Source organism: Musca autumnalis, unplaced genomic scaffold (genome assembly GCF_047663935.1).
Source record: "Musca autumnalis isolate F117 unplaced genomic scaffold, ASM4766393v1 scaffold_3, whole genome shotgun sequence".
NCBI lineage: Eukaryota > Metazoa > Arthropoda > Insecta > Diptera > Muscidae > Musca > Musca autumnalis.
In genome coordinates, this window is record NW_027411866.1 from 15518765 (window position 1) to 15531155 (window position 12391).

The following is a 12391-nucleotide window of genomic DNA, read 5'->3' on the forward strand; positions in this document are numbered from 1 at the left end:
TGTACTAAACATGTTGTTTTGCATGAAAAACGATTTAGAGTTATATTGCTAAATTTGTATATATAAATATATTTATATAGTTTTTGGTTGATTTTGTTTTATAATTTTCATATATATAATAACGTATCTAAGCAGTATCAAAACATTTATTAATCTAATTTTTTATTTTTTGTTTTATTTTATATTATTTATTAAATATAATAATAATTATTTAAACAGTTTCTCTTTAATTAAACAATTTAATTAGTATTAGATTTTTTATATATAATTTTTATATACTTTATAATAGATTATTTTCATTTGTATAGTAGTTTTTTTGTATGTATATATAATCTTTATATATTATTTTCCATTTTTGTAAGAGAATTTAGTAGATTTTTTTTCTTTGAATTTTGTATATAAATAAATTTTTTTTTATATATATAGAATTTCTTTTGGGGGTCTTTTTTATTATATAATTAAATTCAATTGTCTTTTATATTTTTATAAATATTTGTGTTTGTTTTTACATTTCCATAAATTTGTTTAACTAACTTTGTCATAGTTTTGTTTTTTTTTTTTCTTTGTTTAAAATCTATTTAACATTTATTATATATAGGTTTTTTATATTTTTAATAATATTTAACTAATTTTTATATTGTTTGTGTTTTTTACATTATATGAAATTTGTCAACATTTAAAAGCTTTTCGATTTTCTTTGTTATGAATTTTCTTTTTACAAAATAGTTGTTGGTTGATTTTTTAGTTTTAGTTTACAAATGCAGCTGGTAATCGTTTTTAAGGTTTTTATTTAAACATATATTTCTAAATAGGTTTTTTTATACAAACAATTTTGTGGCATAGGTTGGTTATATATAATCCATAAAGGGAAATAAAATAAATTCTGCTAAATAAATAAAAGAATTATTAAAAAAAAGAATCGCTTTAATCTTACTATTTAAATGGCGATAAATTAAATGTAAGAATATCGTGTTTAAAATACAAATACTTTACATGTTTTATAAAACATGCTTCATTTAAGTTGTCAATTCCATACAATATCTGTCAAATAATGACGTAAACTCCCAAAACACATGTTTTAAGTGTAAGTGCAAAATACGTTTAAGTATTTGGTCCAGAAAACTCAACAGAAGCGTAATGTATGCTTTATATCCCGTTTACACTATGCTTGGTTTAGCAAATCCAGTCGATTTAAGTTGTCATTTTCATACAACATGTGTCAAACAAATCGAGATAATGCAAATACGTTTAAGTATTTGGTCCAGAAAACTCAACAGAAGCGTAATGTATGCTTTATATCCCGTTTACACTATGCTTGGTTTAGCAAATCCAGTCGATTTAAGTTGTCATTTTCATACAACATGTGTCAAACAAATCGAGATAATGCACCTAATCATCGTATAATTGCATAGTCTAAACAAAGGCAAATTGAACAGCATATTGTTACAAAGGGATTTGACACTTCATATTTGAAGAGCTGGTGTGACACCACTACCTATTCAATATGTCTTGGTCTAAGCCATGTTTTAGAATGAAGAATACCATATAAACTTTATATCCCGTTTACCCTATGCTTGGTGTAGCAAATCCAGTCGATTTAAGTTGTCATTTTCATACATCATGTGTCAAATAAGTAGAGATTATGCACCTAATCATCGTATAATAGCCTGTTTATATTATAGCTTTTTGCAGGGTTAACCTTTTTTATGAGGATTTATTTGAAATGTAAGCAATTTAATTGACATTTGAAACGTACTATAAGTACATAGTCTAAACCAGGTATCGGCGCCAATACAAACGCATTGTTTGCGGCCTCACGCATACGACTCTCTCTCGCTCTCTCCCAACAGCGTGTGCGTTAATGAATTGCTAAAGTTAAAAAATCATTGAAACAAGCGACAACAGAACCATCTTCATTGACTTCAAGACGAAGACTGAGTGGTGGTTGTTCTGTTGTTATTCTCATCAAGGGCACGTGTGCCCCTTTTTGCTGGATGCTGGTCTAAACCAAGGCAAATTGAACAGTCATAGGCCATTTAGATATGAAATCATTAGCCGGATTTAGCCCATTATCAGGTTTTGTTTGCTAAATCCGGCCAAAATCTACCAGATTTACCATACAAAAAGAAAACCTCGTATTGAGTGGATTTGTTTTAAATCCGGCATAAATCCTCGTATACAACTCTGTTTTTTTGCAACATGTTGCTAGAAAATACAAAAAGTTGCAAGTTAACACAAGAAACAAGGTAGATGCATCCGTGAATTGCTACAACAAAAATAATTTAAAATGTCAACATTTGTAAACAAGGCGAAAAAATTAAATTTGATATACAAATTTATTTTAATCAACCAAGACCATGGTAGAACAAATACAAGGTAAAGTTAATACTACAACAAATACAACTCGAACAACAACCACAAAGGAATTTGTTTTTGTTTGTAACGTTACTGCCAGTTGTATTTGTAAACAAAACAAGGAAATGTCTATAAATTATTGGAATTTAAAAAACTAATTATTTTTCACATTTGGTTGAATATTTTGGAAAACATGAATGAAAATTCGTTACATTTTCAATTTTTATGTTTCCACATCATTCCACTAAATGCATAAATTCTCGCAGAAAGTAGAATTCTTGCAGAAAAGTTTGGGGTCGCTGGAAATTCATAGAAAAAGGAGAAGCTGTTTCAATGTTTTGTTTTAGAAATCAAAGAAACACATGTTTATTAGGGCTTTATTTTTTTAAATTTTAACAAAATACATCACATATTAACAAACGTTGTATCGCCTCTACAAGCGGGGATTTACTGCGCGGCTTATCGTTCGAACTTGGAGGAGGTTACATATCATTGATATGAAGAAGTCTTTCTGGGAAACGGTTTTTTCCGAATGATATTTTTTTTTTCTCAAAAAATATATGTCCCTAATGTACATCGAAATAGAAATAAATGTATAAAATGTCATATGAAATTTGACACTAACACTACAACCCAGTTCAGTCAGCTGGGTATTGCTGCTACCTTTTCTTGTTCTACCATGAACCAAGACTAATATTTACGATGTCTAAACGATAAAATAATTCTTTATTTGCTCATTAGTTAGCATTAGTAGCATAACGTGCTAACATTTTCAATACTAAACAATAAATTTGTAATTTGAACAAGAATCAGCTGATTGCCATTTAAATCCTCCAAAGGTATATCTGAATCATGGTGGAATAAGAAGGTGTTACATCAAATCATGTCAAACGTCAAATTGCTCACAATAATGCATTACTGTGAATTGCTTGTTTACATTTTGTATGTGATTTTATTCACAATAATGCATTTTGACAACTGGTATTAAGATCAGCTGTTTTTGGCGTTACACCTTATTATTCCACCATGATCTGAATGCAATGAGATTTGTACTGGATTTATTAAATCCAGTTGAGGATTTATGGCTAGTGTAAATGAGCTAATATATATACTATGGTGAAGAACAGATTCTGCTTTTTCAAAATTAAATTTATTTCAATAAAAAAGACCGATAATTTTCATAGTTATTGACCATAGAAAAAGGGGATGCAACAAATTCTTAAAAATGCAAATTTAGGACTCTTAGGGATTTTTGAAGATATCTCAGGTGTTTAAAGAGCCACATTAATGTACTTGGTACAGTTTTGAAGGTTGGAGAATTAGCTTTAATATTCTGTCCTGAAAAATCCGAGAAGAATGTAAAGTGGTACATTCAGGATAAAATATATCCTGTCTTATATTCTATAAGTGTTTTCTGACTTTATGTAATCACTTCATTTTCGTATATTTTCTTCCGGGGGAGTATAACAATTTGTACATTACGCTGAAGACCGGAGCCCATTCTTTCAAAATAAAATTTATTTCAATAAAAAAGACCGATAATTTCCAAAGTTATAGCCCATAGAAAATCAGAAAGCAAAGTAATCTTAAAAGGGCACATTTTGGACTCTTGTGTATTTTTGCAGTTATCTCGGGTACTTTCAAAGTTATAGTAACATAAATCACATTATTTTAAAGGTAAGACCTTCAGCTTTAAATCAATGCCAAAAAGCATAGAGATAATGTAAAATCTTTTCTTCAGGATGAAATTTATATGCCCTTATATGCAAAAATTGTGTATTGTTATATTATTTTGTTTCTTGATTTTCTCATTTTCTTTTATAATTCTTCCAAGGAAAGTATGTTTATAATGTACACTATCATGAAGAGCAAGGTCCATAGTTTTTTAATCAAAAATATTCGATCCAGATATTCTTAGAACTTTCCAAGGTGCAAAAAAATCGTATAAGCATTTGGGAAGCTTATATGCAAAAAGTGGGTACTGTTATTTTGTTTCTTGATTTTCTCAATTTCTTCTATATTTCTTCCAAGGAAGGTATGTCCACAATATACCCTATAGTGAAAAGCAAGGTCCATACTTTTTTAAACAAAAATATTCGATCCAGATATTCTTAGAACTTTCACAAGGTGCAAAAAATCTTATAAATCGACGTTTGGGACGCTTTTACATTTTTCATACATTATACATTATATTATTTAAAGGTTAAGGTCCTCCATGCAAAATCGTATTACGAAATCTTCACCATCAGTTTTTGCAAAATTAATAAAGCTCTCTGTTAAACTGAAATAAACAAAATAATAATGGCGCATTTACATCAATTCAATTACACGCCTCATTTAAGGCAGTGTAAATAGAACCTAACTTACACTGGTACCTAAAAGAGGAGTTTTTTTTTAATTTATGTAATTTATTTTACAGATAATCCATAGCACAATAATACAGGTACAGCGGCAAAAACAGCTGGTTATCACACCAGTTGTCAAAATTCATTATTGTGAATAAAATAACATACCAAATGTAAACAAGCAATTCACAATAATACATTATTGTGACCAAATTTGACGTTTGGTATGATTTGATGTAACACCTTCTTATTCCACCATGAGATAATCAATAGATTTGACAGCTTCAGTAATGAATTTAGCTTTGCTTTAAAGACAAGCCTGATGTAAATGCGCTATAAGGTTTAAAATGTTATAAATAATAGGTCTGTTCATTTACTCAATAACTTGTACAAATTTGTACAAGTACAGTAACTACTTGCAATCGACTAAGGTATTTTGCATGGTACTGTAGAGTAAACGAACAACATCCAGTAACAATTTCTACAAATTGTAAGTAAACGAACACACATTATATATTTCTAACAGAATCTCTGGACTATATATAACATTTTACACCACTTCCGATACCGTTATAATATTTTTGTTCTATACAATTTCATAATTTACAATACAATTTTTATATTATTTTTTTTTTCTTTGTTTTCTTTGTTTTCTTTTTTTTGCTGATTTTGTTTTTATTCTTGTATCATTTTAGTCTTTTTATATTTCCAGTAAGCGTAACATTTTAGGTTTCATTTTTTTGTTTTTAGATTTTCAAGAGAGCAATAATCGAGTTTCATGTCGATTTGAGTCTGAGTTTGGCCTTAATTTCTTTGCCACAATAATAAAACTTTTTTGTTTGGTTGATCCATTTATAGGTTAGGTTGAACTAACCTCAAAAATGTGAGTGTTATTATTTTGTTTGTTATTTTTTCTTCCTTTTTTAAAGATAGGTGGGGTGGATGTGACAGTTAAAAATTTGTTAGTAACAATATTGACAGTGGCTGTAATTTTTAGTTGTTTTTTTGCGGTGGTACATGGCTGTTTTTTTTAAATTGAAGAGATTAAAGAAATGTTGAGGAAAATTACATCTGAAGAAAAAGGGGAAACAATTTTCCTAAAGTGATATGAGAGAAAAGAGGGAATGTTGAGTTTACATTTTGTGGAATTTGACAGGTTTGGGAAATAATAGAAAATTAAGATTAGTGAGAAAAAAAGTTTTGAGAGAACAGTTAAATTTCCTCCCAAATGCACAAGAAATAAAGAAAGGAAGAGAGAAGGTGTTCCGTATTAGGTAGGCTTATGAAAACTTTGCAGAGGCAGACCTCAGAAAGATCTGAGAGATCCTCTTAGGTCTTACACACTAACTGAAAGGTCCTTTAAGGTAGAATCAGACGTGAAATAGCCATAACGCCATAACCATAGAAAACCAAAATCCAATTGGTTTCTTATGGTTATGGCTATGGCGTTATGCTATGTTACTACTAATCGAATACATTGATTTCCATAGGTTTGGGTCAATCAGCTAATTGATATGGCCTTATGGTGTTACGGTTATGTCACGTCTAATTCTACTTTTACTTATAGAACTCCTCAGCACGGTCTTTCATTTATTGAGGACCTCTGAAAAGCTTTCTTTCTGCAGAAAAACGCTGAAAAGTCTTCCATATACATATGAACTGTGAGAGGTCTTTTATCTGTAGAAGATCTTTTCTAGTCGAAAGGTCATCCACCTACATAAGACCTCTGAATGATTTTCCATCTATAAAACGCCTCTTAAGGACATCTAAAAGGTCTCTTATCTGTAAAAGGTAATTTCTAAAAGGTCATCTATATGTAGATGACCTTTATCCATAGAAGTCCTTTGAAAGACCTCCAAAAGAAGACCCCTGAAAGGTCGTCTATCTACAGAAGACATCTGGAGAGTTTTCTATCTACACCTTTGAAAGGTCTACTTTCTACAGAAATACTCTGAAAGGTCTTCTATATACAGAAGACTTCTTAAAAGCTTCGTTCCCGTACTTTTTAATGGTAAAACTCGTAAAAGAGAGAACTGCAAAAAATTTGTTCTCACACACAAGTTTTTTGAAATAGTTCGGGAACGGAAAAATGGAAAATACGTCAAAAAAACTGGAACAAATGTCAAAGTCGGCGTATCAGCCAATCAGACGCCGGCAACCATGTTATTATTTTTTTACTCGCCCAAATTTGTCGTGTAAAAAGTTTTTAAAGAGAGCGTCATTCAGCGCCATTTTTGTTTAAAGAGAAGTGAACATTTTACAACTTTTTTGTGTACGGGAACGCTTTTTCGAGTAAAATGTGTAAAAGTCGTAAAAATTTTAAAAACTATTTAGTTCTGAAACACAGCTAAAGGTTTTCCATCTATAAATAACCTCTACAGGACCACTAAAAGGTCTTCCATATGTAGAAGACCTCTGAAAGATCTTCTAATTATAGAAGACCTCTGGTAGGTCTTCAATCTACAGAAGATCTTTAAAAGGTCTTCCATCTGCATAAGACCTTTGTAAGGCCTTCTATCTATAGAACACCTCAGAAAGGTCTTCTATCTATAGAAGGCCTCTGAAAAGTTATCTATACGAACAGGGCTTCTGAAAGGTTTTCTATCTGTAGAAGACCTCTGAAAGGCCTGCTATCTATAAAAGACCATTGATAGCTCATATGTATATCTATCTGTAGAACACCTCTGAATGGTTTTCAATCTGTAAAAGGCCTCTGAAAGCTCATCAATCTGGTGAAGGCCTCTGAAATTTCTTCCATCAGCTGAAGGCCTCTGTATTCAGTATTTCATCTTTAAAAAAACCCATGAGAGGTCTCACTGTAAAAAAAAACTCTTAAAGGAATTCTGTCTATAAAAGAACTCTAAAATATCTTCTATCTTTAGAAGTCCTCTGAAATGCCTCTAAAAAGGTTTTACCCTTAAAACTTCTTCCCACAATCACTACTACCAGCCGAGGCACCATCCCCAGCCCAACGTTTTCTACGCGCCTCCTTGGCCGCTTGCAATTGTGCCGCCACCCGGCTTGTGGTGGGATTTGCATCAAAATCAGTATAAAATTCCACTTCATCATCGGCCGTGGAATCATATGCGTTTGAAACATCTCCACCACTTGCCCCACTGCCACCGCCACGATCAATATCGAAACTAACATTCTTACTATCTCATCCACCCCGATGATGTACTTCTGCCTCGGCAGATTCTTGGGTACGTAACTGTTGGCGATACTCATCCAATTCCTGCATGCGATAAGTGCCCAAATTCACCTGCATCATAAGGGTTTCCATAATGCGTTCATTTTTCAACGCCTTTGAGGGCAGGACAATCGACAGCAGTTCACTGGGTGAAATGCGACAGAGATTAAGATCGCGGGTCAACCGTTCCATAATACATTCAAATTCAAATTGTGTATCCTTATTGGGATGGACTTTCATTTTGGACACTTTGTATTTGGCCCATGCTAGCATTGCTTCGAATTTGCGTATTTCAGGACATTGCAGTTCACGGCACATTATCATTTGTACCATCGATTCGGATAGGTTAAGGAATTCGGGACATTTGAATAGGGCGTGGGCTTTGTTTTCAACAAACGATAGGATCATATTAACCAATTCGGAAGCGGAAGTGTAACGCCAATAGTAGTTCTCCAAGGATATTAACATGGGACACACCACTTCGATGCGTAGAAATTGTTTGCAGTGATGAAAGCAGGCTTGCAGTAACTCGGGAAGGTCATAGTGTTCGGCGGCACAGAGGAGACCTGGAAATGAAATTATTATTAATTGTTTTAGAGAAAGAGAGGGGGGGGGGAGTGCGTGATTTTACCTGGTATTGACACACATGTCAAGGGACATGTCCCCGTATGCAGATAGTCCAGCAGCACCCTAAATGTTTCCGGATCAAATTCAATGATGGTAAATTCGGTTTGGGCCAATTTCGCCCTATCCACCTTTTGGGCATCAGCACACACCGATAGGCGAGGTACACCCAAATTATTACCCGATTTATCCTTGTCTTTTTCTTTGCTATCCCTGTCTATTGGTTTTTGTTGTAGATCCAGCCAAGCAAATCAACATAAATAAAAAAAAATTAAAGCCAACACAAGAAAAAGAAACGTAATTCGGCAAAATAAAGAAAGCCATGGTACGAAGAAAAATGATTTGCCATGAATGAAGAAATGAGAAACAGTTGAGCATCAATGGTTTGTTGTTGTTTTGTAATCAATTTTTTGTTGAAAATAATGCAAACATCCAAAGTGGGTGAAAAAAACAACGTTTAGAGTCCAAAAAAGTGGTGTTTAAATGACAATTTAAGGTGTGAACACAGATGTTTAACAGGTATAGTTGACATGGTAATTAAACGAACTTAAGTTAAGAGAGGTTTAATTAAGGAGATAGTGTGAATAACAGTGACAGTGTTAACAAGAAAACAATGATGGGGAGTCAGTTTTTATTATGAAGTTAATGTTTTTTTGTGGAAAACGAAGTGCAATGGAGAGTGAGAATCAATAACGAGGATATACGAGTAGGAATTTTATGGAGTTTTTGTTATGTTAATAAAATAGAATGTATAAAAAGATGCACACAGTTGTAAAGTCATTAGAAAAGGCATGTGGTGTAACGAAGAGTGTGTGGGAGTGATAAGTCAATGCCGATGTCAACGAATAGGATGCAGTTAATGTATTGTTCATTTAATGAAATTTGTTATTTAATTAATGTAGAGTGAGGTAATTGTGTGATTACAAACGGAGTTAATTAATTATGAAAGGTAGACAAAGAGGGGGAGTGCATGATATAAATTTAACGTAAAAGCAGGCGTAGTGTAAATGTTGTTTGCATCAAATGGAATGTTTATGAACAATTTGACATATAGAACGAATGGAGAGTGAAACATAACAATGCATGCCGTAATGTGTTTGTTGTATTGATAGAAAGGATGTGCATGATGTGACAGTGCCAACAAAAAAGAATACAATGATGTGAAAGTGTTAAGAAAATAAAATAATAATTCATTAATAGAATCATGGCGAATTGTTGTTAAAAAACGAATGTCATAATGCGAAACGAAGAGTGCCACGAATATGAATTTGAAGGAGTTATAGAAGATGAATTAAAATACCCACGACATTGCGACAACAGTGATGTTAATGCATATTTTCACAAAGTGTAAACCGTGGTTAAGAACCGAATGTTGCATTGTTGAACGAAGGAAATGCCAGTATGAATAAAATGAAGAGAAAGTGAGGTGATTAAGAACATGTGATGCATTATTAAAATGATGGTGAATAGTTGTTATTAAAACACGAATGTAGTGTTGTGAAACGAAGAGTAAGACCACACGAGTATGCATTGTAAGGGAGTTACGAAATGTTAATGAATTTTACCGAAAGTGTCAATAATTGGCGGTAAAGAAGCGATCATCGTATTGTCGAACGAATGGTACGAGTTAAGGAAGATGTGAAAATAGGGGTACAACGGTCATGTTAACGCATGATTACATGATGTGTATGTGTGTTAACAGTTTGTCATTATGAAAGGCAGTGAGTGAACGAGACAATGAGAAATGGAGATCAAGTGCATGACATAAATAAATAAATAAATAAATAAATAAATAAATAAATAAATAAATAAATAAATAAAATAAAATAAAATAAAATAAAATAAAATAAAATAAAATAAAATAAAATAAAATAAAATAAAATAAAATAAAATAAAATAAAATAAAATAAAATAAAATAAAATAAAATAAAATAAAATAAAATAAAATAAAATAAAATAAAATAAAATAAAATAAAATAAAATAAAATAAAATAAAATAAAATAAAATAAAATAAAATAAAATAAAATAAAATAAAATAAAATAAAATAAAATAAAATAAAATAAAATAAAATAAAATAAAATAAAATAAAATAAAATAAAATAAAATAAAATAAAATAAAATAAAATAAAATAAAATAAAATAAAATAAAATAAAATAAAATAAAATAAAATAAAATAAAATAAAATAAAATAAAATAAAATAAAATAAAATAAAATAAAATAAAATAAAATAAAATAAAATAAAATAAAATAAAATAAAATAAAATAAAATAAAATAAAATAAAATAAAATAAAATAAAATAAAATAAAATAAAATAAAATAAAATAAATGAAAAACAATATAATAAAATAAAATAATATGAAATAAAATACAGAAAATAAAATAGAATAAAATAAAATAAAGTAAAATAAAATAAAATAAAATAAAATAAATAATATAAAATAAAATAAAATAATATAAAATAAAATAAAATAAAAAATAAAATAAAATAAAAAAAATAAAAAATAAAAAAAAATAAAAAAAAATAAAATAAAATAGAATAAAATAAAATAAAATAAAATAAAAATAAAATAAAATAAATAAATAAATAAATAAATAAATAAATAAATAAATAAATAAATAAATAAATAAATAAATAAATAAATAAATAAATAAATAAATAAATAAATAAATAAATAAATAAATAAATAAATAAATAAATAAATAAATAAATAAATAAATAAATAAATAAATAAATAAATAAATAAATAAATAAATAAATAAATAAATAAATAAATAAATAAATAAATAAATAAATAAATAAATAAATAAATAAATAAATAAATAAATAAATAAATAAATAAATAAATAAATAAATAAATAAATAAATAAATAAATAAATAAATAAATAAATAAATAAATAAATAAATAAATAAATAAATAAATAAATAAATAAATAAATAAATAAATAAATAAATAAATAAATAAATAAATAAATAAATAAATAAATAAATAAATAAAATTAAAGTAAAATAAAATAAAAAATAAAATAAAAAATAAAATAAAATAATTTAAAATAAAATAAAATAAAAATAAAATAAAAAATAAAAATAACATTAACAAAATAAATGAAATATTTATATAAAATACGTAAAGAAATAAATAACCATTACGACGTTTTGAAGGAGGAAGAGAGCAAGAGAGCAGAGACAGTGTGATGACGTTATGGGAATATTATTGAATATATTTATTGGTCATATGGCAGTGATGAGTTTGCAATCAGTCGTATAGAAACGAAGAAAGCGGAACGAATGGAGTTTAGCGAAACATTTGATGGCATGAACGATCATTGAACAAAGACATTCATGTTTGATTTAGACAATGGTCAATCGTAAGACATTTTGATACCAAGAGAGTGGATGAGAAATCGATAAAAAACGGACATGTGATGACGTGGAAAGTATGTCATTGAATGTTATGATGGAGTGAAGGCGAGTGAAGACAGACGTTTAGAGGTTATGTTTGAAGCATTCATCATTAAATGAATAGTCAAAGTGTTAATTATTACAAAAAGAGAGGACAATTCGTCGTTTTGAAAAAAGAGAGGTTGATGACGGTGGTGTAAGAGCATGACGTTGAATCGTGATTGATGTTAACGAAGTGAAAATAAACCATAGCGAATGAGTAATCAATTTAATTAGTGGAATGACAGGAGCGTGAAATCAATGTCCAGAGAGATGGAGAGAATGATTTCAAAATCATGTGGCAACAGATAATAGCTGCAGAAAAGGATGAGGCGAGAGAAATTAATCAATGAAGAACGGCAATTAGAAATAAAGGAGTAATGGGAGAGTATGGTATAGAATGATTGCAATAATTGTTTTTGATGGAATGAA

The 12391-nt window shown here is 29.2% G+C and overlaps 1 protein-coding gene across 1 annotated transcript in view; it reads right to left on the minus strand.

Moving 5' to 3' along the window:
* Window positions 1-707: 707 nt before the first annotated feature.
* Window positions 708-12391, minus strand: part of rsh (Rap GTPase activating protein radish) — a 244697-nt gene continuing 233013 nt past the window's right edge. The window contains exons 18-19 of the mRNA XM_073973491.1: window positions 8522-8731; window positions 708-8456 (exon numbers count right to left, since the gene is read on the minus strand). Coding sequence (XP_073829592.1) covers window positions 7861-8456; window positions 8522-8731 — 806 coding nt within the window. The 3' untranslated portion in view covers window positions 708-7860. The remainder of the gene's footprint in view (window positions 8457-8521; window positions 8732-12391) is intronic.